The sequence below is a fragment of the Ailuropoda melanoleuca genome, chromosome X (genome assembly GCF_002007445.2).
Source record: "Ailuropoda melanoleuca isolate Jingjing chromosome X, ASM200744v2, whole genome shotgun sequence".
In the NCBI taxonomy this organism is placed as follows: domain Eukaryota; kingdom Metazoa; phylum Chordata; class Mammalia; order Carnivora; family Ursidae; genus Ailuropoda; species Ailuropoda melanoleuca.
Genome location: NC_048238.1, coordinates 55,321,772 through 55,349,537, shown reverse-complemented (window position 1 = coordinate 55,349,537; position 27,766 = coordinate 55,321,772). Strand labels below are relative to the sequence as shown.

Genomic DNA, 27,766 nt, shown 5'->3' with positions numbered 1-27,766 from the left:
TTTTTTGGTGTTGAGTTGTAGAAGTTCTTTATGTATTTTGGATATAACCACTTGGATATATCATTTGCAAAAATTTTCTCCGTTTGCAAAAATTTTCTCCTATTCTTTCAGTTTCCTTTTTATTTTGTTGTCTGATTGCTGTGGATAGGACTTACAGTACCATGTTGAATAAAAGTTGTGAGAGTAGACACCCTTATCTTTCTTGTTCAAGGCTCTCAATTTTTCACCATTGAATATGATGTTAGCTCAGAGTTTTTCATACATGTCCTTTATTATATTGAGATTTATTTCCTGTAAACCTGCTTTGTTCAGAGTTTTTATCATAAATGGATGTAGTCCTTTGTCAAATGTTATTTCTGCATCTATTTTATCCTTTCTCTTTTTAACATGATGTATCATGTTGGTTGATTTATGGATATTGAACCACCCTTGCAACCCAGGAATAAATCCCACTTGATCATGGTGAATGATTTTTTAAATGTATTGTTGGGTTTGCTTTGCTAATATTTTGTTGAGGATTGTTGCATCTATTTTCATCAGAGTTATTGTTCTATAGTTTTCTTTTTTTGTAGTGTCTCCTGGTTTTGGTATCATGGTAATGCTGTCCTTGTAGAATGAATTTGGAGTCTTTCCTTCTCTCCTTTTTTTGAATAGTTTCAGAAGAATAGGTTTTAACTCTTTAAATATTCAGTAGAATTTACCTGTGAAGCCATCTGGTCCTGGGCTTTTGTTTATTGGGAGTTGTTTGATTATTGAGTCAGTCACATTGCTAGTAATCGGTCTCTTCAAATTTTCTATTTTTTCTTCATTCAGGTTTATATATTTTTAAGAATTTATCTGTTTTTTCTGGGTTGTCCAATTTATTGGTGTATACTTTTTCATTCTCACAATTTTTTTGTATTTCTGTGGTGGTGGTGTTATTTCTCCTCCTTCGTTTCTGATTCTATGGTGTCCTCTCTTTTTTTTCTTGATGAGTCTGGCTAAAGGTTTATCAACCTTGTTTATCTTTTCAAAGAACTAGCTCCTGTTTTCATTGATGTTTCTATTTATTTTTCTACTCTTTACTTCATTTATTTTTGCTCCACTCTATTATTTCCTGCTTTTTACTGGGTTTGGGCTTTATTTGTTTTCTTTATCTAGCTGTTTTATATGTACATTTAGGTTGTTTGTTTGAGATTTTCTTGTTTCTCAAGGTAGGCCTGTATTGGTATAATCTTCCCTCTTAGAGTAACTTTTTCTTCATCCCAAAGATTTGGGACTCTTCTGTTTTCGTTTTCATTTATCTCTGTGTATTTTTCTATTCCTCTTTAATTTCCTGGTTGACTCATTTCATTGTTCAGTAGCATGTTATTTAGCCTCCATGTATTTGTGTTCTTCTCAGATTTTTTTCTTGTGATTGATTTCTTGTTTCATACTCTTGAGGTCAGAAAAGACTCATGATACGATTTCAGTCTTTTTAAATTTATTGGGACTTGTTTTGTGGACTGTCATGTGATATATTACAGAGAATGTACAATGTGCACTTAAAAAGAATATGGATCTCACAGTTTTTGGTTGAATAATTCTCTTCCCATATGTTAGGTCATTTGTTCTTATGTGTCATTTAAAACCACTGTTTCCATGTAGATTTTCTCTTTGGATGATGTATTCATTGATGTAAGTTGGGTATTAGTGTCCCTTACTATTATTGTATTACTGTCAGTTTCTTCCTTTATGTCTGTTAATAGTTGCTTTATGTATTTAGGTGCCCCCATGTTGGGTGCATAGATGCTTATAATTGTTACATTCTCATTTTGTATTGTTCCCTTTATCATTATGTAGTAATGACAGATGTTCTTTGTCTTGTGCTGTGTCTTTGTTTTAAAGTGTATTTTGTCTGATGTAAGTATTGCTGTTCTGGCTTTCTTTTTACTTCCACTTGCATGGTAAATGTTTTCCTTCCTTTCACATTCAATCTGCATGTGTCTTTAGGTTTGAAATAAGTCTCTTGTAGATAGTATATAAATTTGTCTTGCTGTTTTGTCAGTTCAGTCACTGTATTTTTTGATTTGAGTGTTTAGTCCATTTACATTTGAAGTAGTTAATGATAGGTATGTATTGCCATTTTGTTACTTGATTTATGGTTGTTTTTGTAGTTTCTATTCCTTTCTTCTTCTCTTGCTCTCTTCCCTTGTGATTTGATGGCTTTCTTTAGTGTCATGCTTGGATTCCTTTTACTTTGTTTTTTGTTTTTTGTATATATAATTGGTTTTTGATTTGTGGTTACCATTTGGTTCATATATAATATCTTGTGTGTATAGCAGTCTCTATTAAGTTGATGGTTGGTTAAGATTGAACCCATTCTAAAATCACTAAACTTTCACTCCTTACCCCACATTTTATGTTTATGGTATTATATTTTACATTTGTTTATTTTGTGAATCCCTTGACTGATTTTTGTAGATTTAATTGATTCTACAGCTTTTGCACTTTAACCTCCATGCTGGTTTTATCAGTGAGCCACCTTAGTGCCCCTGCTTGGTTCTTCTTTATATTTTCTCTCTTTGTTGAAGGTCTCACTGAGATCCTCTATTCTTTTCTCAAGTCCACCCATTACTTTGTATTCTTTATTAGGCATATTGTTTATTTTTGTTTCACTTAGCTCTTTTGCTGTGGCTTTGTCCTGTTCTTTCATTGGGACATATTTCTCTGTCTTCTCACTTTGTATAGCTTTTGGTTTGTTTCTATTTATTAGGAATGTCTGCTACATCTCCTGATCTTTAAAGTAGTGGCCTCACTAAAAACAACTCTGTGGTTCCCTGTAATGCAGTGACCTCTTTTATAAGAACCAGATGCTGGTATGTCCTATGTGGGCTGTATTGGCTCTGCCTCAGTGGCTAAGACACATTTACCCTCAGTCTAGTTGTGACAGTTGCTCACTTTGCCTGTTTGGGGCTCACTGAGCAGGATTTGTGCCTTTGTTGTTAATGGGCTTGTCTGGACACGTTGCAGGCTTGTTGTTGGGTGGTGTCATTGGTCAGAACAGATGCCTCCCCTTACTCCATCTGCCAGGGCAGCAGTCACACTAATTGGCAGGATGGTCTCCCTGTGCTGCCTCCTGAGAGACTGTCATTGGTGGGCGTGGCCAGTACTCAGACCAGATTTCTGCCCCCACACTGTTTTTTGGGTTGCAGTCACAGGGAACTGTAGGATGCTCTCTCTGCGATGCCCTCTGGGAGTTTTTTGTTGGTGGGGCAGGGCAGCAGTCAGATCAGATGCCTACGCACAGTCCATCTGCCAGGGCTGCAGTCACCCCAAAATGCAGGGCACTCTCCTTTAGCTGCCAGGAATAAGAATCAGCTGCTAAGACTGTGGGCTCACATTTGTATGTGGTCACCTTCTCCAGGGCGGGAGTCACTTCGTAGTGGCACCAGTCACTTTCAGGGTTGATTGTTGGGTGTTTGGGGGCAGGAGCTACTTCAGAGGGATGCCTGCCAAGTGGGCCAAGTTGGATGGGGCAGATAGGCAGGAGAACTCGGGTGTGAGGCATGTGCTAGCAAGATAGATTGTTCTTGTTCATTCCCTGAAGTGTCTGGCATCTAGCCTGGGGTTTGGGGGGAGAAAGCATGCTTGCTAGCACTTGTTCTTTGAGAAGTGAGCTAAAGATCCCTATCCCCACCAGCAGACATTCTGTAACTAATGAATAAATGCCCTTTATATGTATCCCAGGTGCATTTTAAACTGCTGATTCTGTGCTGTGCCTTGGCTGGTTTATTTTTTATGTGGGCTCTAAGGGCAGGCACTCAGTTTCCTATGGCCCTCTGGCTCCTCTGGAGCTAAACCAGTTTTAAAGTACCCAGGGTTTATCCCCACTGATTGTACAACTCATGAAGTTAAGCCCCACTGGTCAAGTCTCACTGGGGGTTTGGTTCTCAACTGCATCTCTGTCCCTCCTACCCTTTTTGATGTGACCTTTTCTCTAAGATTAACTATGGCAAGTCTTTTCTGTTAGTCTTCAGGTCATTTTCAGAGTTAGTTTCACAGGTGTAGCTATTATCTTGGTGTGTTAACGGAGCAAAGTGAGCCCAGGATCCTCCTACTCTGCCATTTTCCCAGTAGTTGAAGCCACATCTTTTTTATCTATTCACATCTATTGATGTACACTTGGGCTGTTTCCAAATCTTGGCTACTGTAAATAGCAGTGAAATAAACAAAGGGGTACATATATCTTTTCAAATTAGGTTTTGTTTTCTTTGAGTTGAGTATCCACTAGTGGCATTGCTGGATGATACAGTATTTCTATTTTTAATTGTTTGGGGAACCTCTGTACTGGTTTCCACAGTGGTTGCACCAATTTATATGAAAAAGTTTTCTGTCTCCTTCTCTCTGTCTTATTCTAGGATGCCTATAATGCAAATGTTATTATGCTTGATGATGTTTCACTGTTCTCTTAGCTTATTCTCATTTTTTATTATTTATTCTTTTTGCTCTTCAGCTTGGTTACTTTCCATTACCCTGTCTAATAGATTGATGATTAATTCTTCTGCATCCTCTGATCTGCTGTTATTCCCTATAGTGTATTTTTTTCTTCGGTTATTGAGTTTTTCAGATGTGAGTAGTTCTTTTTATATTTTCAGTCACTTTTGAAATTCTCAATGTGTTTATCTACCCTTTTCTCAAGCCCAGTGAGTATCTTTATGGCCATTATTCTGAATTCTTTATCAGGCATATTGCTTATCTCCATTTCATTTAACCTTACACTGTGATTTTGTCTTGTTTTTTAATTTGGGGGATATTTCTGTTGCCTCTGGGGTGGGGCATGCAGTGCTAGCAAGGTAGATGGAGAGTGTTCGTGCTGGCTCCTGCAAACATTCAGCTTTCTAGGCTGGGAGAGGGGAAGAGAAGTGGCACATGCCATCACTTTTGTTCCTAGAGAAACCTGCAGATCATTTCCTGTCTGTTATAAGATTAATCAGTTAATCTTCACTTATACCCCAGGTGCTTTTTAAACTGCTGCTTCTGTGCTGTGTCTCAGGCTGAGTTATTTAGTATGCTGACACTTTAAGGCTACAGACTGGGTTTCCTGTCACCCTCAGGCCTCCTGGAGTTAAGCCCTTTTGGTATTCAAAGCCAGACTTGATGGGGACTTGTCTTCCCAGGGTGGGTTCCCAGTGATGGGGATCTGATCCTCTCCTTGTCACTGCTTGTGGTGTCCCCTCCCAATTGTGTTTAGTTGTGCTGGGGGTTTAGTTCCTGACCATGTCTCCACGCATTTTACCCTTTTCTATGTGGCCTTCTGTCTAGAATTAACTGTGGAAGGTCTGTTCTGTCAGTCTTCAGGTGCTTTTCAGAGTTGGCACATAGGTGTAGCTGTTACCTCAGTATGTCTGTGGGACAGGCTGAGCTCAGGATCCTCCTTCTCTGCCATCTTCCCTGACTCTATTTGAAACAGTATTTTTTTTATTTTTTATTTTTTTAAAAGATTTTATTTATTTATTTGACAGAGACAGCCAGCGAGAGAGGGAACACAAGCAGGAGGAGTGGGAGAGGAAGAAGCAGGCTCCCAGTGGAGAAGCCTGATATGGGGCTCGATCCCAGAACGCTGGGATCACGCCCTGGGCCGAAGGCAGATGCTTAACAACTGCGCCACCCAGGCGCCCCTGAAACAGTATTTTAAGTGAAGGGACTAGCCCTCAGAAGAAGTTAACCCATTATGTGACCGTTATTTTTCCTTTTGTAATGAAGGATTTTTAATAATCGGTGCTGATTTTCTCTGAGGATTAGGAAGCAGATAATATAGAAGAGTATATCAGGGGTTTCTTTTTATCTGTTCTAAGCGTGGATACTGACTATACCTGTGTTCATTTTGTTGTTTCTGAACTTTTTATATGCTTGAAATAGTTTATAATTTTAAAAGTGCTATTTTAGTACTAGAAGTTCAGTTTGAATTTGAACAGTTTTAAAGTATTCGCCTTGAATCCTCATGCTTATGGGACAAAATGGTTTGATGAAAGAAGTTTAAAGAGATAGCTGGAAATTCTGACGGGGTTTATAGATACTTTCAAGGGTTATTTTATGGTAAGTTGTTTTAATTTTGACCAACAACACTTCAGAATGTATGTTTTTGCTATCAATTTAATTGTGTTACCAACATTCATCTGTTAGCCATTGGCCATACATAGGCATCATTTTGAGAGGAAAGAAGAAGGTGGATAGTTATTTATTTGACATAACTGAGCAAAGTTTGAAAGTAAAAGAAGATTAAATTGCATATAAATGTGCAAACATGTGCAAGATCTTCCTTGATGTCTACTTACTTGAATTGGGAGATTATGGAAAACAGGAAATTTGAGGGTAAAGATTCCATGAGGTATGAGTATGGAGAAAGTCAGGGAGGGTAACAATTGAGTTAAGCCCCAGAAAGACACCAATGACAGTGGATGGCTTGTGGAGTTTGAGGATAGTGGAGTCAAGTAGGAGCTTGGGTTTGGCAAGTCAGTGTGCAAACAGCCGTTAGTATTTTTGAAATTTTTATAATTCAGGGTATGTATTATATATTCATAAACATACATAAGCAGGAATGTACTACTGTTCATTACATTTTGGAAAACAGCAGAGTTAATTTTCTCAATAATCTGGTTAGCTCTTTTGTATATGGATGTTATTTTTTGGTTGATTTAACCTTTTTCTGTTTTGCAGTGTACAGCATTAACATTCATATTGAGACATTAAACCATTTGTACAATGTATTTATAGCTAAAGGAAAGCCTAAGTATTATCTGCCATTTAGGAGAGATTTGACCTAAAAACCACATTTCATCCTCACTAAATTGATGGTACATTTCAGAAGGATGTGTGTCCATTTTACAGATGTCTCTGGTATTACCATGGAGACGTTGTTTATTCTGCCTGCTTTCAACTCCATTTTTTTAACATTATTAAAACAAATACTTGGCCCAAGGAATCTTTCATTAAAGTCCATCTGCTAGTTACATAGAAGTATTTGGCAAAACTGATCTTAGGACCACTCTTTGAAGTTAGCATTTAGATTAAGACTAAACAGGGAATAGATGCAAAGTAGAACATAATAAAATACAGTAAAGGGAGTTAGTAAGAGTGTTTGAAAAGTGCATAAAAGTCATTTAAGAAAGAATTGAGTTTGAAGACCTTGAGGGTTTTAGGAAAAAAAAGACAAACCTAGATTAAAGGAAGGAAAAAAGAAAATACAATTTGACACTTTTTAAATAAGTGATACAATTTACTTTATACCTGAACCACACATTTTATTTTTTTTATCTTTTTAGGCCTGTATAAAAGTGTAATAATCTCTCTAATATTGGTTGTGGTTTTGGACTTATGTATATTTATTGGCAATAAAAGAAATCTTTTAAGTTATTCCTAGATACCTTATTCTTTATGGTGCAGTTGTAAACGGGATTGTTTTCTTAATTTCTCTTTCTACTACATTATTAGTGTATAGAACTGCGAGAGATTTCTGTGTATTTTGTATCCTGTGATGACTGAATTTATCAGTTCTAGTCATTTTTTGTTGCTTTGGGTTTTTTTATATATAATATCCTGTCATCTGCAAATAGTGAAAGCTTTACTTCTTTCTTACCACTATGGATGCCTTATTTATATTCTTTTTGTTGTTTGATTGCTGTGGCTAGGTCTTCTAGTGCTATGTTGAATAAAAGTGGTGAGAATGGACACCCTTTTTTGTGTTGTTCCTGATCTTAGAAGAAAAGCTCTCAGTTTTTCACCATTGAGTATGATGTTAGTTTTGCGTTTTTCATATATATCCTTTATCTTGTTGAAGTATGTTCTCTTTAAACTTACTATTGAGAGTTGTTTTTTTAAATATTTTTTATTATATTATGTTAGTCACCATACAGTACATCCCTGGTTTTTGATGTAATTTTCGATGATTCATTAGTTGCGTATAACACCCAGTGCACCATGCAATACGTGTCCTCCTTACTACCCATCACCAGCCTATCCCATTCCCCCACCCCCCTCCCCTCCGAAGCCCTCAGTTTGTTTCTCAGGGTCCATAGTCTCTCATGCTTCACTCCCCCCTCTGATTACCCCCCCTTTCTTTATCCCTTTCTTCTCCTACCGATCTTCCTACTTCTTATGTTCCATAAATGAGTGAAACCATATGATAATTGTCTTTCTCTGCTTGACTAATTTCGCATAGCATTATCTCCTCCAGTCCCATCCACGTTACTGCAAATGTTGAGAAATCATTCTTTTTGATAGCTGAATAATATTCCATTGTACATATGGACCACATCTTCTTAATCCAGTCATCTGTTGAAGGGCATCTCGGCTCCTTCCACGATTTAGCTATTGTGAACAGAGCTGCTATGAACATTGGGGTGCATATGGCCCTTCTCTTCACTATGTGTGTATCTTTGGGGTAAATACCCAGTAGTGCAATGGCTGGATCATAGGGTAGCTCAATTTTTAACTTTTTAAGGGACCTCCACACTGTTTTCCAGAATGGCTGTACCAACTTGCATTCCCACCAACAATGTAGGAGGGACCCCCTTTCTCCACATCCTCTCCAACAATTGTTGTTTCTTGCCTTGTCTATTTTTGCCATTCTAACTGGCGTAAGGTGGTATCTTAGTATGGTTTTGATTTGAATTTCCCTGATGGCTAATGATTTTGAACATTTTTTCATGTGTCTGTTAGCCATTTGTATGTCTTCATTGGAAAAGTGTCTGTTCATATCTTCTGCCCATTTTNCGTTCATCTCTTCTGCCCATTTTATGATTTATTTGTTTCTCGCATATTGAGTTTGAGAAGTTCTTTGTAGATCTTGGATACCAGTCCTTTATCTGTGGNTCTTTTATCTGTAGCATCATTTGCAAATATCTTCTCCCATTCCGTGGGCTGCCTCTTAGTTTTTTTGACTATTTCCTTGGCTGTGCAGAAGCTTTTTATCTTGATGAAGTCCCACAAATTCATTGTATCTTTTGTTTCTCTTGCCTTTGGAGATGTACTATTGAGAGTTTTTATCATGAATGGATGTAGTCCTTTATCAAATGCTTTCTCTGTCTCTATTGAAATGATCCTATGGTTTTTATCCTTTCTCTTGTTAATGTGATGTATCTTGTTGATTTGTGAATATTGAACTACCCTTGCATCCCTGGAATAAATCCCACATGGTCATGGTGAATGATTTTTTTAATGTATTGTTGGATTTGCTTTGCTGATATTTTGTAAAAGATTTTTGCATCATTCATCAGGGATATTTGGCTTGTAGTTTTCTTGTTTGTATTAGTCTTTATCTGTTTTTTGGTATCAGCTATGTCGCCCCCCATGGAATGAATTTGGAAGCTTCCCTTTCTCTTCTGTTTTTAGGAATAGTTTTTAGAAGAATAGGTATTAATTCTGTTTTAAATGTTTGGTAGAATTCACCATCTGGTCCTGAGCTTTTTCGTTGGGAGTTTTTTGATTACTGATACAATTTCCTTGCTCATAATCAGTCTGTTCAAATTTTCTTTCTTTCTGATTCAGTGTTGGAAGGTTATATGTTTCTAGGAATTTATGCATTTCTTCTAGTTTGCCAAGTTATTGGTATATAAGTTTTCATACTCTTCTCTTGTAGTCCTATATTTCTGTGGTGTCAGTTGTTATTTCTCCTTCAGTTCTAACTTTATTTGTTTGAGTCATCTCTCTTTTTTCTTGAAGAGTCTGTGCTAGGATTTATCAATTTTGTTTATCTTCTCACAGCACCAGTTCCTGGTTTCATTGATCTGTTCTATTGTTTTTTTAGTCTCTATTTACTTTATTTCTGGTGTAATTTTTTATTTATTTCCTTCTACTTGCTTTGGGCTTTGTATGCTCTTCTTTTTGAAGTTCCTTTAGGTGTAGGGTTAGGTTTCTTAGATTTTTCTTGTTTCTTGAAGTAGGCCTCTGTTGCTATAAACTTTCCTCTTAGTACAGCTTTTCTGCATCTCAAAGATTTTATACTCTTGTGTTTTCATTTTCCTTTATCTTCATGTATTTTCTCTGTTTTTCTCTTTGATTTCTTGGTTTACCCATTGTTTAGTAGCATGTTATTTAGCTTCCATGTATTTGTGTTTTTTCAAATTGTTCTTGCTACTGATTCCTCGTTTCATACCATTGTGGTCGGAAGACCTGCATGATAACAACTTCAGTCTTTTAGAATTTGTTGAGACTTGTTTTGTGGCCTAGCATGTGATTGTCCTGGAAAATATTCCATGTGCACTTGAAAAGAATGTGTATTGTGCTATTTTTGGATGGAATTCTCTCTATATATTATGTATATCATGTCGGAAGCCCCATAAAGCTATCAAATGATTTCTCATCAGGCACATTGCAATTAATAAGAAAGTGGCATGATGTATTTAAAGTGCTGAAAGGAGAAAAATCTGCAACCAAGAATACTTTACCCATCAAGGTTATCATTCAGAATAGAAGGAGAGATAAAGTGTTTCCCAGATAAACAAAAATTAAAGGAGTTCATAACCCTTAAATTGGCCATGAAGAAAAATTAAAGGGAACTCTTTCAGTGGAAAGAAAAGGCCATAATCAGGAGTAAGAAAATTATGAAAGGAAAAAATTTCACAGGTAAATGCAAACATAAAATAAAAGTAATAGATTAATAACTTATAAAACCAGTATGGAGGTTAAATACAAAAACATTCAGGTCAGTTATATATTCAAAAATCAGTCAAAGGATTCACAAAATAAAAGGATGTATAGTATGACATCATATACATAAAATGTGGAGGTGGTAAAAAATTGAGTACTTTTAGAATGGGTTTGATCTTAAGCGACCACTAACTGAATATTGACTGCTACACAGTTTAGATGTTATATATGAACCTGATGGTAACCACAATTCCCAAACCTGTAGTAGATACACAAAAAATAAAAAGAAAGGAATCCAAGCATAACACTAAAGAAAGCCATCAAACCACAAGGGAAGAGAGCAAGAAAAGAAAGGAAGAAAGAATAAGAGAATAACTACAAAAACTGTAAAACAAGTAACAAAATGGCAATTAAGTACATACCTGTCAATTTATTTAAATATAAATGGACTGAATGCTCCCATTAAAATACATAGGGTGAGTGAATTGACAAAATTGCAAGACCCATCTGTATGCTTCCTATAAGAGACTCCCTTCAGACCTAAAGACATATATGGATTAATGGTGAAGGTATGGAAAAACATTTATCATGCAAATGAAGTGAAAGGAAAGCTGGGGTAGGCGTACTTATATCAGACAAAATACACTTTAAAACAAAGACTGTAATAAGATACAAAGTAGAACACTACATAATGATAAAGGGAACAATCCAGGTTGAGAATATAACAATTATAAATATCTATGCACCCAACATGGAAGCACCTAAATATATAAAGCAACTATTAAAAGACATAAAGGAAGAAATTGGTAGTTATACAGTAATAGTAGAGAACATCAGTACCCCGCTTACATCAGTGAATAATAGATCAACCAGTCAGAAGGTCAAGAAGGAAATAGTAGCTTTCAATGACATTTTAGACCAGATGGACCTAACAAATGTATACAGGAGAATAGAGGAAATCTTTTAATATTAATTGTTTACTCTGAAAATTTTTCCTCCTTTTTTCTCTTCTGCAGGTCCCAGCGTCATTAAGACATACTACATGGCAGAGACTGGGAAAAGGCAACTCAAGACAGATATTAGATGTTACCAGGGTAAGATAAAGCGGATACTTCTACATATAACTCAAAAGATTTGCAAGCCCTTTGAGCGGTTTCAAATTTATACTACATATTTGTGTTTCTCATTTCTTTCTAAATACTTTTCATTTTTTTTCTAAATACTGAAAGATGAATAAGAAATTATGTTCCTGCTAGTAGAAGTAGGGATAGATATCTTGATTATTTTTCTGCTAATGGAGAACTCTGTCAGAATCTCTTGAGATCAGTGCCAGATACAGTAACATTTTTAGAATGCTTTTATAAATGTAATGGCAGCTTGTTGACACTTAAATTTTTCCCAGTAATTTGTATGTGATATATGGAATGCTGTAAGCTTTTCAAGTGAGTGAAGTTTCTTTACCTTAGAAGATGTTCAGATGGCAGAGTGTCAAGGGACTCTAAGCTTATTAGAGCCTGATACTTAGTTTTTTGTTGATAAGGGTTATTTTTCATTGCTAATGTAAGTGAAAGACAACTTTAAAATTTCTCAGTGCTCTAAAATTGCACAGCAATTCTCCAAGATAGAAAAAGGCTAGAAAATTAGAAGCCTAAACCCTGAGTACTTCCTTTATTTTTTCCTTTTGATTAACAGTTATTTGCCGTTACAAGGTACAAGGCATTGTTCTAATTTATGCAGAGGCTGTAAAAGTGAATTACATTTCAATCTTTTGCTTTGTCAAAGACCTCATTATCTTGTGTGGTATTCATCAGACCCCTTGGTATAATTTGTTACTTAGTCTTTTAGATGGAAAAAATGCCACAAAAAGATATTGTCAGACTAAAATTTGTATTTTGATGTTTTCCCTTTAAAAATGCTTTGAGATTGTTGATCCAAGAATCAATAACCCATTTATGGCAATTATTTTTTTGTTCTGAACTGGTGTGAATAAGAAGGCACTTTTGCTTGTTGTGATTCCATTTTCATAGCTTGGCCCAAAGCTCATACTATTATGATTCGGCATTGATACACATTTGTGTTTGTAAAGAACTTTCCCTTCATTAATTCATTAATTATTATGGCTGCTGAAGAAGCATATTATTATATGCATTTATTTCATTAAGTATCTTTTAATTGAAGAAAACTTTTAAGTATTAGCAAGCTTAAATTTTGAGCCTCATCTTTACTGTCTTTATTAACCATTTTATTTTCTCAAATGACTATTATATTTTCTCCAGTAAAACTTTTATATTTATCTAACCTAAGAATCAATCTTAAGTCTTTTTTTAAAAGTAGACAAGATGTGTGCATATTTTCAAGGCTAGTTGGGAGATTTATAGATAGCTCAGTTTTATAAGCTAATTCATTAAGCATTGAAATCTACTCTGCCCATGTGCAAGACACTGGTATAGGCCATGGGACATACAGGGATAAAAGAGACTGTCTTTAATTTCAAGAAATTTGCCATGTAATAAGAAAGACAAAATATGCATGCATATTACTATAGCATATGATAGACAGGAAGTATTAAAAATACACACACACACACACACATATGAGCAAGAGTAAGGAAAGAATCAGCTATGTAAAATGAACTATATTAAATTATAAAGCAAAAAAAAATGTATGCATGTGGAAAGCAAGTGGGATATAATTAGTTAACCATATGATATACTTTGCTTGCCAGTGATAGAGTAATAGATTACAGAGTACCGTAAGAGCAAATGACAGTAAGAAAGCTGGTATAAATCTAGTAGAAGTGTAATGTAAGTTTTCAAACATTTCGAAAGCTATTTAGATCAAGTAACTTCTGTATGAGTATTATAGTTCAATATTCTTTGTGTAAGTGTATCTGTAAGCTAATTTTGAAGGTGTTTTGCTTTGTTATGCTAAGCTAAAAGCTGTGCCTATGAATTTGTATGGACATTAGATTAAGCTAAGTCAGAGTTTTAAAGATCTGAAATTCTATAATAGCTAATGGACAACTTGGTGTCATCTTCAACTAGGTTCTCCAGGCCTGGCCACTGATAGAAAAGAGGACATGTTGGCATGGTCATGCAGGAGGAGGACTCCACACAGACCCAAAAGAAGGGGTAAGAGCGAATAACAAGTAACTGGAAATTCTTAATACATGATTGTACTTGCATAGAACATACACACGCATGCGTTCAAGATTATTATCTTCCAGAATATTTTGCTTGACTCATAACAGCAGGTTTTTAAATGCAAAACCTTATGAATTGACCGTGGTTATATATGGATGAGATTCTCTTGGGCTTAAAACAAACAAAAAATTCCATGATTTTCTAAAAAAGAAAAAAAGTTATCAACCTAAACATTTTAGTTCTTTATTTAAAATAGCATTGGATGAGGGTCGCCTGGGTGCCTCAGTCTTTAAGCGTCTGCCTTCGGCTCAGGGCGTGATCCCAGGGTGCTGGGATCAAGCCCTGCATCGGGCTCCCTGCTCTGCTGGGAGCCTGCTTCTTCCTCTCCCACTCCCCCGGCTTGTGTTCCCTCTCTCACTGGCTGTCTCTGTCTCTCTGTCAAATAAATAAATAAAATCATTAAATAAATAAATAAAATGCATCAGTTGAGGTTATTTGTTATATAATCCAGCCTTATAAATAAATAGGTAAATTAGATTTAACACTTAAGCAATTTGTGTGTGTGTGTGTGTTTTGAGGTTAACATTTCCCCTTGTATACCCTTAGTTTATAAAGATCCTAGAATGTCCCATTGCTTCCTGATAGATCCTCTGTTTACCTAATCCATTTATTTAATTATCCTTATTCTTTTTAAAATATTTTTATAATTCCAGTTAGTTAACATAGTGTTTTATTAGTTTCAGGTGTACAATATAGTGATTCAACGCTTCCACACATCACCCTGTGCTCATCACAAGTGCCTTCCTTAATCCCCATCACCTATTTAACCTATTCCCCCACCTCCTCCCCTATGGTAACCATCAGTCTCTTCTCTATAATTAAGAGTCTGTTTCTTGCTTTGTCTTTCTCTCTCGTTTTTTTTTCCCTTTGCTTGTTTGTTTTGTTTCTAAAATTCCATATGAGTGGACTCATATGGGTATTTGTCTTTTTCTGACTGACTTATTTCACTTAGGATTATACTCTCTAGCTGTATCCATGTCTTTGCAAATGGCAAGGTTTCATTGCCATGGCCGAATAATATTCCATTGTGTATATATATATATATACCACATCTTCTTTTATCTGTTCATCAGTTGGTGAACACTTGGGCTGCTTCCATATCTTGGCTATTGTAAGTAATACTGTTATAAGCATAGGGGTGCATATATCCCTTTGAATTAGTGTTCTTGTCCTTGTATAAGTAGCCAGATGGTAAAGTAGTTCTATTTTTAACTTTTTGAGGAACCTCCATACTGTTTTCCACAGTGGGCTGCACCACTTGTCTGTTCTTAACAGTACTAATAAAAATTAATAATGCTGCTCAGAAGGTATTTAAATCATCTGTTTACCCAATCCCTGTAGTAAAAGGGATTGTGAAAAAAGAATGACAGCTTCAGTATTTGGAAGCTCTTGTTTTTAAAATAGATACGTTAAGAAATTATTTGTTTTATAATACAGTCTTCAGATTTCTGAAGAATTTTGGTGCTATATTCCTGCATTTAAACTTTTTTTACTGTGCTGCTTTTGAAGAATCATCTATAAGTAAATTTAGTTCAATCTGTGCTCATTATAACATGAGTAATGAACTTAAAATAAGGACGACTTTCCGGACTTTGCTTGACATACTTTTTTTATGTTAGCAACAGATCCTCATTGGATATAGTCAGAAGCTAGTAGTATTAAAAGAGAGATTAGCACTTAATAGAGCAATCAGAGAGCTTTGGTATAAGTCTTGATATAATCAAAAGGAGTGGAACAGCAATTTGGAGTAATAAAAAATTGGAGGTCTGGGGAGAAAATGGAATAATGAATCTCCAGGCTTGTTAAGATGAGTGGACACTTAGATCAATGGACAAGAATACCTGGATGATGTGGAGAGGCTGTTTTCTAGCTCTGATTTTATTCATCGTCAAGTAGCCTTATGATCTTTATTTAATTTTTCCAGTTGACTTCCCTTTGGGATAGGGGATTAACTGTCCAATGTGAATATCAGTCAGCTTGTTATTTTTTAATTCTATATTATTAAATTGACTTATGGGTACAGATGCATCTCATATGTACCATAAACTAGTTTTAGGCCCTTTTCGGTGCTAGATAAACTCTTCATTTGTGGTATCAGACCAACAAAGTATAGAAAACAAACCTTATGGTATAGAGAAAGTAACAATAATAGTAAAGCTTTTTCTGACAATATATCTTTCATCTCCCATCCATAAACTTACTATATACTTACATATCCAATAATATTGGAAAAGTTTTCAGTTATCCTTGATTTTTCCATTAGACATCTGTTCAACATGCTTGTCTTTTGACCTAGCTTTTGTCAAACCACTCTTATTTCTAACAATATTGAAGTAGTGGCTGAATTTATTCCTTTAATTGCAGGTAGTTACCTTTAGCATGGATTGAAACAACAGCTCTCTTCTCTGGACAGTTTCCACTGTCCAGTTTGGGCACTTCCAAATTATCTGCTGCTAAATTGGTTCTTTAGAGAGAAAACTTTCAGTCTATAGTGCACATTTATACAAAATAAATTGCATCCAAAGTTTTTAGTATATATTTTATTCTCTCTCACCACAGATTTTGCCCTCAAGTACTTTCTTTATTAACTAGTCCCTTGATCTAGAATTAGAACATTTCTTGCTCTTAGAAATTCAGGAATGTCTTTTTTTTTTTTTTTTTAGTAATCTCTACACCCAATATGGGGCTCAAACTCGTGAGCCCAAGATCAAGAGTCACATGCTCTACTGACTGAGGCAGCCTGGTGCCCCTCAATTCAGGAATGTCTTTAAAACCAGAGTTCTTAGCTACATCCCATATCAGTTAAAGAAAAGGTGATTTTGTTACCTTTATCAAATGATCATTTTCTTTTCTCTTACTCTTTTATTTTCTTATCAAAGCCCAGTGAGCTGCACACCCTTGAAAGCAGTGGACTCTTGGTAGAAAAAAGTGTTCTTGCTTCAGTGCTTGACAACCTTTTCTGTTGTAAGATACGAAGTTACTGACCTGAGAAGCAAAACACATAGTTAGCTTATTAGTATGCAATTTTCTTCAGTATCTTAAAATGCTACCAAGTGAGTTGCTCCAGATGTGTTTTGATTTTTTTTATTCTCGTTGTTGTGCCCTATCCACATAGCTATTAGCTATAGGTATTAACTTAATAGCACTTATGGCTGTTAGTGACTACATCTCTCCCTCCGGTCATACTGTTGAATTCATTACTGCTGCATATAAGCAGTGCAGTTTGTGGCTTTCCACTTATACCCTATTTGGTCAGATGCTTCCAGTTTTATTTGTGCATTTGTTTTTGGCCCACCTACTATAATTTTGCTGTTTCAGCTCCCTGTATATAAATAGATACTCCTTTCCTTATTTCTTTTTACCTGCCCAGCCTTATAAGTCTTATGAAACTATATATTAATACCAAATAAGTAAATTTAAAAACCTGTGAGAAGTTACGATGACTTAATAAGTCAAGTAATTGGTAGACCTCCTGAATATAATATAAATAATGATTTGTCCTCATGTGTTTAAGAATACATACGTTAATTTATTAATTGAATAAATATTTATTGAGCATTATTTCTGGTATCAGGTTTCTATTTGTGGCACCTGCTTTTTTTCTTTTGGCCCATCTTAGTTTTAGTCACTTTCATCTCTTCTTTGACAGCTCTCTGATGTTCCCAAGTCTTTTCTTCCAAACTCTTTTCTAGGATAAAAAGATAAAATTTGTTACCATACAGAGGTATAGTGAGCCTATTTAAATTCTTTCTTGTATTACTTTTGTGTTTTCTTTCTGAATCCAATTGATTTCCTTTATTATGGCAAGCTAATTCCAGTGTATATTTGAGACCTTTGTAAAAACGTTTATTCCTCATACTAACATAGTACTAGTTTTAATGGGGCTTAAAATGTCAGCTCCACATTTTAAATTTGAAGCTATTTAGCTGTAGCAAGAAGGCCTCATTGTATTTGTTGTTAGCAAAGAAAAAGTAGATTCACTCCTACTTTTATAGGCCTTTTAATGATATTTCTATAGCATTCGAATTTAGGGAGCTTTTGTTATCATGATATGTCATTGCAGTTAGGTTTTTAAAATAACTTTTGAATTTTTCTTGTGAAAATGATAAAGAGAAAAGTGAAAGAATTTCATGTTTTCTGTTTACATGTAAGTGAGGCTTAAATAAAAATTAGATATCAACCGTTGGTTGCTTCAGGAATTTTGACCCCTGAGAAAGAACATCCTTCCTTAAATCATTTTTTTCCTATCCTGTAATTACTCCTTACACAGTATGTTTTCAAATAAGCGAATTTCTTATCATACTCCTTGACCATTTCCTATATTTTCCACCCATTCTTTAAGAAAGTGATCTTAAATGAGTATGTATGCTATTTGTGTTGCTTAGTCTGAAATGAAAAGTAAGTTGAAATGAAGGTGATTTTGAATTCAGTCTCAAGCTTGTGGCATTATTTATTTATTTATTTTAGTTTTTTTAAATAATTTTTTTATTATGTTAGTCATCATACATTACATCCCTCGTTTTTGATGTAAAGGTCGATGATTCATTAGTTGCGTATAACACCCAGTGCACCATGCAACACGTGCCCTCCTTACTACCCATCACCACCCTATCCCATTCCCCCACCCCCCTCCCCTCTGAAGCCCTATTTGTTTCTCAGAGTCCATAGTCTTTCATGCTTCATTCCCCTTTCTGATTACCCCCCTTTCTTTATCCCTTTCTTCCCCTACCAATCTTCCTAGTTCTTATGTTCCATAGATGAGAGAAATCATATAATTGTCTTTCTCTGCTTGACTTATTTCACTTAGCATTATCCCCTCCAGTGCCGTCCATGTTGCAGCAAATGTTGAGAAATCGTTCTTTTTGATAGCTGAGTAATATTCCATTGTATTTATGGACCACATCTTCTTAATCAGTTGTCTGTTGAAGGGCATCTCGGGTCCTTACATGATTTAGCTATTGTGGACGATGCTGCTATGTACATTGGGGTGCATATGGCCCTTCTCTTCACTACGTCTGTATCTTTGGGGAAAATACCCAGTAGTGCAATGGCTGGATTAGGGTAGCTCAATTTTTAACTTTTTAAGGGACCTCCACACTGTTTTCCTGAGTGGCTGTACCAACTTGCATTCCCACCAATAATGTAGGAGCTTGTGGCTTTAGATAACCCTTTTGTTTTTCAGGATTACCATTGTGTGTCCAGTGTGTGAGTTATGGGTATCCACAGTATGATGATTCTGGTGATTTTGAAAGGTGGTATATGGTCTTACAGGATCTGTATTGAGATCTCCAGTGTTATTTTACTCTTGTGCAGCAGGAACGAGCTGGTTTAAAATTCTTTAGAAGTGTGCCTCAGCCTCTGATACACCTTTTGATTTGGCCTTCACTTATTAAAGAAAGACATTTTTCAAACTTTATAGTGTATCTAACATATAACTGAAGTCATATACTTTATAGCTGAATGGACTTATAATTCATGATTACACAACTTCAGAACCCATTTTGTTAAATGAAATGGTGACATTTTATGCACTATTAAGCCAACTAGAATAATTTTCTTGCTCTTAGCCATAACGTCTCTGTGTCCTTATTGAAAAATTTGGGGATGTGTTGTAGAAGGTTTTGACAGGAGAGAGTGTTTAGAAAGATATGCAGAAACAGGGCCTTTTTGTCATTATTCCATCAAGAAAAATAAGACAGATAAAACTTGTAAAATGGGAAAGTGGTTGAAGTGCCTCAATTTGTGTTATAATGCATTAAATTATATTTATTTAGTAATAGTTTGAAAAAAGTGAATTTTTAAATTACAGCCTTATTCCCATTTTTAAAAATCTTACTGGTTATGAGAGCATATAGGAGTATATGTGTGTAATAAAATAAAACATTAACAAGTGTACTTTCAGCATTTCATGTTTTTGCCACCTTACATCTTTAAAGCAGCCAGAAACATAGTCCTGTATGTAGTACAATACGAACAGTTTATTTCTGTTGCTCTTTACTCAATAAACTGGGACTTAAACTAGAAAAGTAGTTTGCTGAACTTTGGGGGCAATAACCATAATATAAAACTACCCTGCATAACATAATGTGTTGTCCTGGGTTTCTTACATGTTGACAGTTTTCCTCCATTCCTTGCTGTGTGAATCTACTTGAAATTGTGTAACTTTCCTCCCTCAAAATGAACTAAATTTTTTCTTATTATATGTGAATGACAGAAAATACAAGCAAGCGAAAAGAATGTAAAAAATTATCAATGATTCCATCTATTCACAGCTATTTATTTTAACACTTTTGGGGGTATTGCTTTCAGACCCGTTTGTTTACATGTGTAAACTCATACACACATCACTTTTTTAACATGAAAAATAAGTTTTGTACTCTGCTTTTTTCACTTTACATGTTTCTGTGTCACTACATATATTTCTGAATGGTTACACTTTGTTGTATACATTCTCTGTAAGTTGTTTGTACAGTTCTCCATTATTGATCATGTAGGCTGTTTCCAAATTTTTCTTGTTAAAACAGCATGAGAATAAACGTCCTATAGCTAAATTTTTCATTCCTTTATTCAGTATATAGTTGTGAGTACCTGCTGTATGTCAGCCACTATATTTGGTATTAGGTTACAACAGTGAGCACAAAACACAAAGTTGCTATTCACATAGAATTAAATTCTAACAGGAGAGCAGATGTTAATCAAATAATGACGCTCCTGTATATATAGTTTATAATTGAAATGGATGCTTTGGAAGAAGAAATACTCTTCTGTGAAAGAATACAGCCAAGGATCCTGACTGGGGTTAGGGAAGACCTCATTGAAGAAGTTCTGCTTGAGCTGGCAGTTAACTAATTGGAAGAGATTGGAGAGTGCGTTGGTGTTTCACAGAAGGAGATTATTTCAGACAGAATGAATGGTATTATGCAAATGCCCTGTGGCAGGAAGGTTTATAGCATATTTGAGGAACTAAAAGAAAAGAAAGCTAGTATGGCATGAATACTGAAAGCAGTGGTATATGACATCGTTAGAGATGTAGTCAGGGGCCAAGCCAAGCAGAGCCTCGCAAGTGGTGTTATGGACTTTGATCTTTATTTTAAGAGTGGTAGGATGCAACGGAAGGGTTTTAAACTATGAGTAATATCTGATTGCGGGGTGTACTAATTGAACAGGGAGGACAGTAGTTTCAGAGAAATCATTTAGGAGGATGTTGCAAGTAGTTTAGGTGAGAGGTTATGATAGCTTGGATTAGGTTGGTAGTGAACATAGACAGATTGAAGAAATTTTTATGAAGTAAAATTGATTCTGCTTGGTGCATATTCTTAAGTATTTTTGAAGGCATAAGTTTATAGAAATGGAATTCTTGACACAAAGAGCAGATTATTTTAAAAAGCTGATGGTAGGGGCGCCTGGGTGGCACAGCGGTTAAGCGTCTGCCTTCAGCTCAGGGCGTGATCCCGGCGTTATGGGATCGAGCCCCACGTCAGGCTCCTCAGCTATGAGCCTGCTTCTTCCTCTCCCACTCCCCCTGCTTGTGTTCCCTCTCTCGCTGGCTGTCTCTATCTCTGTCTAATAAATAAATAAATAAAAAAAGCTGATGGTAGATATAAAAATGTTTTCTGGATAGATTGTTTCAGTTTACTCTCCCATTAATAGTGTGTTAGAGTGCCCATTTCAATACAACTTCACCAGCAATGAGCATTAACTTTTGGGGGTTTTTTAAAATATCTATTCCAGAAAGTGAGTAGATACTTCAGTTTTTTAAATGGACATTATTTTGCCAACTATAACATAGTATTTTTGGAATATATATGTATTATCTTATTTTGACTTTACAAAGTGTGGTTTTGAATCTTAATATCCTGCCTCTAAAAGCTGAAACTAAAACAAAAAGATTTCATGGGACTGTTGCCTCAGGAACTCGAGAGAAAGAAAAATGTAAGATGATTTAGGTCAGATTAAACATGACTGGAAAATTGTGTTTTTGTTGAAATTTTTAATAATGAAACCTCTGTTCTGTAAAATTAATACCAAGACTCCTGCTTTTCTAAACATTGCATTACAACTCTACTTTATCATGAGTTTTGACTGAGGGCTCCAGACTATTTTAAATAAACATATTGGTAAAGAGACCAAAAGTATGTAAAGATTTTGACCACAAAGATGGAAATATTGAAATATTTATTAAATTTTGTGTAATGTATTGATAGCTTAATAGATGAGAAATAACTGTATAGTACATCTCCTCTTGTCCCCACTGAATAACTTTTTGGCAATATGAAGATGGCTATAGCTGGAAGTAAAAAATTAAGGGATATAAGTAGCTTTTTAAAAGCAATTTATATAATTTCTTTTTCTCCAAGATAGTTTGAGTTTGAAAGACACTGACCTTGGATCCAGAATAAAAGTTAGTTTGCAGATATCTTCTCCCATATCATTTTGGTTTTTTGATAGTTTCCTTCTTTGTGCAAAAGCTTTTTATTTTGGTGTAGTCCCAATAGTGTAATTTTGCTTTTGTTTCCCCTGCCAGAAGAGACACATCTAGGAAAACGTTTCTGCAGCTAATGTCAAAGAAATTACTGCCGATGTTTTCTTCTAGGAATTTTATGGTTTCCTGTCTCACATTTAGGTCTTTCATCCATTTCGAATTTATTTTTGTGTATAGTGTAAGAAAGCGGTCCAGTTTCAGTCTTTTGCACGTAGCTGTCCAGTTTTCCCAGCACCATTGTTGAAGAGACTATCTTTCTTTTTCCCATTGTATATTTTTGCCTCCTTTGTCATAGTTTGATTCACCATAAAAGTAAGGGTTTATTTCTGGACTCTCTAGTTCCGTTGACCTGTCTGTTTTTGTGCCAGTACCATACTGTTTTAATTACTACAGCTTTATTTTTTTTATTTTTATTTTTTTAAAGATTTTTTATTTATTCGACAGAGATAGAGACAGCCAGCGAGAGAGGGAACACAAACAGGGGGAGTGGGAGAGAAAGAAGCAGGCTCATAGCAGAGGAGCCTGACGTGGGGCTCGATCCCATAACGCCGGGATCACGCCCTGAGCCGAAGGCAGACGCTTTAACCGCTGAGCCACCCAGGCGCCCCTAATTACTACAGCTTTATAATATATCTTGAAATCTGGGATTATGATACCTCCAGTTTTGGTCTTTTTTTTTTTTTAGTTTTTATTTTAATTCCAGTTAATTAACGTACAGTGCAGTATTAATTCCAAGTCTATAATACAGCGATTCAGCAATTCCACATATCACCCAGTGCTCATCATGACAAGTACCCTCCCTGATCCCCATCACCTCTTTTCATCCGTCTCCCCCACTGCCCTCCCTTCTGGTAACCATCAGTTTGTTTTCTCTAATTAAGAGTCTGTTTCTCTTTCTTTTTTTTTCTTTTTGCACATTTGTTTTGTTTCTTAAATTCCACATGAATAAAATCATATGGTATTTGACTGAGCTCCATCCATGTCATTACAAATGGCAAGATTTCATTCTTTTTATGGCTGAGGTATATTCCATTGTATATATATACTACTACTTCTTTATCCATTCATTAATCAGTGGACAGTTGGGTTGCTTCCATAATTTGGCTATTATAAATAATGCTGCTACAAACATAGGGGTGCATGTATTCCTTTGAATTAGTGTTTCTGTATTCTTTGGGCAAATACCCAGTAGTGTGATCACTGGATTGTAGGGTTGTTCTTCCTTTTCAAGATTGTTTTGGCTGTTCAGGGTCTTTTGTGATTCCATACAAATTTTAGTATTATTTGTTCTAGTTCTGTGAAAAATGTTGTTGGTATTTTGATAGGGATTGCATTAACACTGTGTGTTAATTATACTTGAATAAAAGAAGTTATGTTTGTAATGTTTGCAAATTTTTCTCAAATATGTACATAATTCTACATTATTGAAATGCAGTTATATTTGAAATGACGTGTTACTTACTGCTTTGTTTTCTCTCTTTCAACAGTTAAAAGATGTTGATACTCGGAAAATCATAAAAGCAATGCTTTCTTACGTGTGGCCCAAAGACAGGCCAGATCTACGAGCTAGGGTGGCCATTTCCTTGGCATTTTTGGGTGGCTCAAAGGTAAGAATAAGAGAAATTATACATTGTTTGTTGCTGTAACTAGGAAATAGTATGGCATTTTCTAATAGTGAAACTTGAGCTGATGTAAGCTACTTTGCGAGGAGCATTGTTAATTTTTAGGACCCTCATTTACATAACTATTTTATGCAATCAGAAATTATATGGTAATGTCCAGTTTATTTGTGGATCAGATTTAAGGGCCTCAACTTAATGGAATTCACTCTTGAAACCAGTGTAAGATACAGGATCATTAGTGGTAACAAAGCATAAGGAACTTTATAAGAGAATCTCCTCAAAGCCCTGGTGGCTCTTACTTAATACATATTTCTGGTAAGCTTGGTTCTCATCTTCCAGTAAATTGGAAAGAGGATGAAGACACATTTAGGCATACTGATAGCCATAAGTGGTAAACAGCAATGTGAAGGGAAAAAAACAGGAAAACTTAAAAAAAAAAAAAAACCACCCACAAAAACTGGGCATTTTTGTACCACTCAGTATAAGAGCCCTCTATATCTTAGCAGCCTCTTCAGTTTATCTCTGTACTATGTGTAGCACATTTTAATAAGCAGTTATAATGACTCTGAACTTTGAGGGAAAAAAAACCTTATTTTTAGTTTATTCAGATTTTAAAGTCAGTGAAGTTTATAAAATCTTTAAGTGCAACATGTAGTCTTTGGAGTCAGAATTCCTGGGCTCTGGCACTTACTAATGTTGTAACATTGGGCAAATTGCTTAGTCTTCATGCCTCAGTTTCCCAAGCTGTAAAATAAGGTAAATATACCGTTGTTATAAGGATTAAATAAATTAGCATACAAAAGGCTTGGAACAGTGTTTGGCACGTAGTAAAACATATGTATTAAAATAAAAATAAATTAATTTAGATTTCCATCAACAATATGGGGAAAAAAGTCTGCTGAAAAGTATAAATGAGGTTTGACTACCACTCTTTTGTTTAAGAGTTAATATATTGTTTTAAAATCTAGGTCATATCACTTATTTCTCTTCTATGTCATGTATGTTGCCTTTTATTTACTCATTCTTTTCCTTACTCTAAAAATAAGTTTTGAGAACTTGTCATACAAAGGACTGTTCTTGGCCCTGCAGAGTATTCAGACGTGAATAAAGCATATTTCTGGGGCACATGGGTGGCTCAGTCATTAAACGTCTGCCTTCGGCTCAGGGCGTGATCCCAGGTTCTGGGATCGAGCCCCGCATCGGGTTCCCTGCTCTACTGGGAGCCTGCTTCTTCCTCTCCCACTCCTCCGGCTTGTGTTCCTTCTCTCGCTGGCTATCTCTCTCTCTGTCAAATAAATTAAAATTTTAAAATAAAAAGTATGTTTCTTCTCTCAAATCATACAGGATAAGACAAGTTATATTTTATTGCTATAGTGCAAAGTAGGTCATAAATGATTTAAAAAGAAGTACCATTCAGGGGCGCCTGGGTGGCGCAGTCATTAAGCGTCTGCCTTCGGCTCAGGGCATGATCCCAGCATTCTGGGATCGAGCCCCACATCAGTCTCCTCTGCTGGGAGCCTGCTTCTTCCTCTCCCACTCCCCCTGCTTGTGTTCCCTCTCTCGCCGGCTGTCTCTCTTTGTCAAATAAATAAATAAAATCTTAAAACAAACAAAAAAAAGAAGTAACATTCACATATTGGGTGATTTCAAAGGAAAAAGGGGAATCTGGAAAGGTTCCACAGAGGAGGTGATGTCTGAGATAGTCTTGAGGTGGGATTGTTACAGGTATAGGAGTAACATGGACAGAATGAGAGAGGACATATAGCGTGTGTGGAGTAGTAAATAGTTCAGCTTTGCTCTTGTGAGGGGATAATGTTTCAGAGAAACTAGAAGTAACCTTGGAAAGATAGATGGAGCTCCTAATGTGAAATACCTTAACTGTGAAACAAAAATTTAATTACATTGGAAGTAGGAACATATATTTTGAGCAGAAGAGTAGTAAAGTTAGAGCTATATTTTAGGAAATTAATCTGATCCAGTTGTATAAAATGGATTAGGGTGGTAAGAGAACTAAAACTAAAGTAGGGATACCATTGATTTTCATTTCATGTATTCATTCAGCAAATATTTACTGACCAGTTATGAGGCTGATGTAATAATCTAGATGAGAAGTAATAGCACTTTGTACTGGAGTAGTGGTAGAAATGGTAATATGGAGGGAAAAGATGCCAGAGATATTGTGAGGTAACGGAAGTAGAATCAACAAGATGTAGCAATGGGTCAGATATTAGAAGTAAAGGAGAGATAGGATTCAGCGTTGATGCCGAGGATAAGAGAAGAAAAATGCTTTTAACAGTAGGTAGGAAGTTAGGAGGTCTTGTTTGGGAAGATGAAAATTTAGGTTTGGGGCAAGTTAAGTTTGAGATGCTAATGGAATGTTGAGAAAGAGATACTTAACTGATAATATAGAATGCAAGACAAGTTTAGGAAGGAGCCCCAGGCTAGAGAGATTAAGAGGTAATAGTTAGGGGAGGGGGGAGAGGTAATAGTTGAGACAGTGCAGATTGGTTGACCAAGAAATAGAGCAGAAATAGAAGATGACTACAGACAGAACCTGTGATAAATGTGCTCCTATAGGGTAATAAACAGCAACGGAAACAGGAAAGGAGTGATTGGAGAGTAAAACTAGAATAATTCAGTCTGACTGTTCATTGTCTTTTCTTCTTTCTCCTCTGTGGGTTCTGTTGAGTACTCTCCCAATGAACCAGACCCCTTCCCTGGGAGAAGACTAAATCAAGATACTGAACAACAGACCAAGAATCCATACTTATTCTGTTTGTTTAAGCTGAACAGAGAGGATAATATTATAAATCTAATTTTGGTAGCTAATGTTGAAATTCTTTTAATTCTTATAATTTTAGCGCAGTATTGGTTGCTGAATTGTCTTTTACCTACAATTACTTAAGGATAAAGATTATTCTGAGCTCTTGTGTGAGGCAGAATTAGCAAATTGGCCTTTATTCTTTATTAGCTGAATGAAAGTATTTTGCTGACAAGTTAAAGGCAGATTGTTTTCTGGACTTCCTTTTGAGTTAAAGAGGACAGGTTAGAACATGACTAATTAGGTTAGTCAAAGGGAGGAATGTTAAATAATTTGTATTAGATTTTATTTTCGGAGTGAATTTCAGTTGTTCAAAATACAGATTTCTGTTGCTTGGTGACAGGTCAATGTCAGGGTATAAAAACTAGGTCAAGGTAACTTTCTTAAGGACTGAAATACTTTTAGAAGGCTAATATTTGATTCTTCTCCCAATAAATACTGAGAACCAATAGGAAGGATAGTGCCGTACTAGCCTCCTATAAACTAATAAGTAAACAGAAGTGAATATAGAAAAATCAGACCTTAAAAAGTATGTTGGATTCCTTTTGAGTCCGGAAAAGAAATAGATTACCTTATGTTATAATGATTGCATGCTTGTACTTTCAGAACATATAGAAAAACAGTTTACTTTTCACTAGACAGGAACTAGACCATAGAATAAATTTAGGAATGTATAGTAGTAGCATTTAACCATTCCTAACATCATTTTTCTAGCTTCTCTACTGTGTTTAAAAGTGATTACTCTCCCAATCTTTATTTTTTTTAAATGATTTTTTATTATGCTAGTCACCATACAGTACATCCCCGGATTCCGATGTAAAGTTCGATGCTTCATTAGTTGCGTATAACACCCAGTGCACCATGCAATACGTGCCCTCCTTACTACCCATCACCAGTCTATCCCATTCCCCCACCCCCCTCCCCTCTGAAGACTTCAGTTTGTTTCTCATAGTCCATAGTCAAATGCTTTTTCTGCATCAGTTGAGAGGATCATATGGTTCCTGAGTCTTTTCTTGTTGACATGATGTAA

The 27,766-nt window shown here is 35.6% G+C and overlaps 1 protein-coding gene across 4 annotated transcripts in view; it reads left to right on the top strand.

The window, feature by feature from the left end:
* The window catches only part of ABCB7 (ATP binding cassette subfamily B member 7), a 198,143-nt gene that overhangs the window by 97,092 nt on the left and 73,285 nt on the right, over window positions 1–27,766 (top strand). For all 4 annotated transcript variants that reach the window (XM_034648910.1, XM_034648912.1, XM_034648909.1 and 1 more), the window contains 3 exons: window positions 11,625–11,702; window positions 13,653–13,739; window positions 23,781–23,900. In XM_034648910.1, coding sequence (XP_034504801.1) covers window positions 11,625–11,702; window positions 13,653–13,739; window positions 23,781–23,900 — 285 coding nt within the window. The remainder of the gene's footprint in view (window positions 1–11,624; window positions 11,703–13,652; window positions 13,740–23,780; window positions 23,901–27,766) is intronic.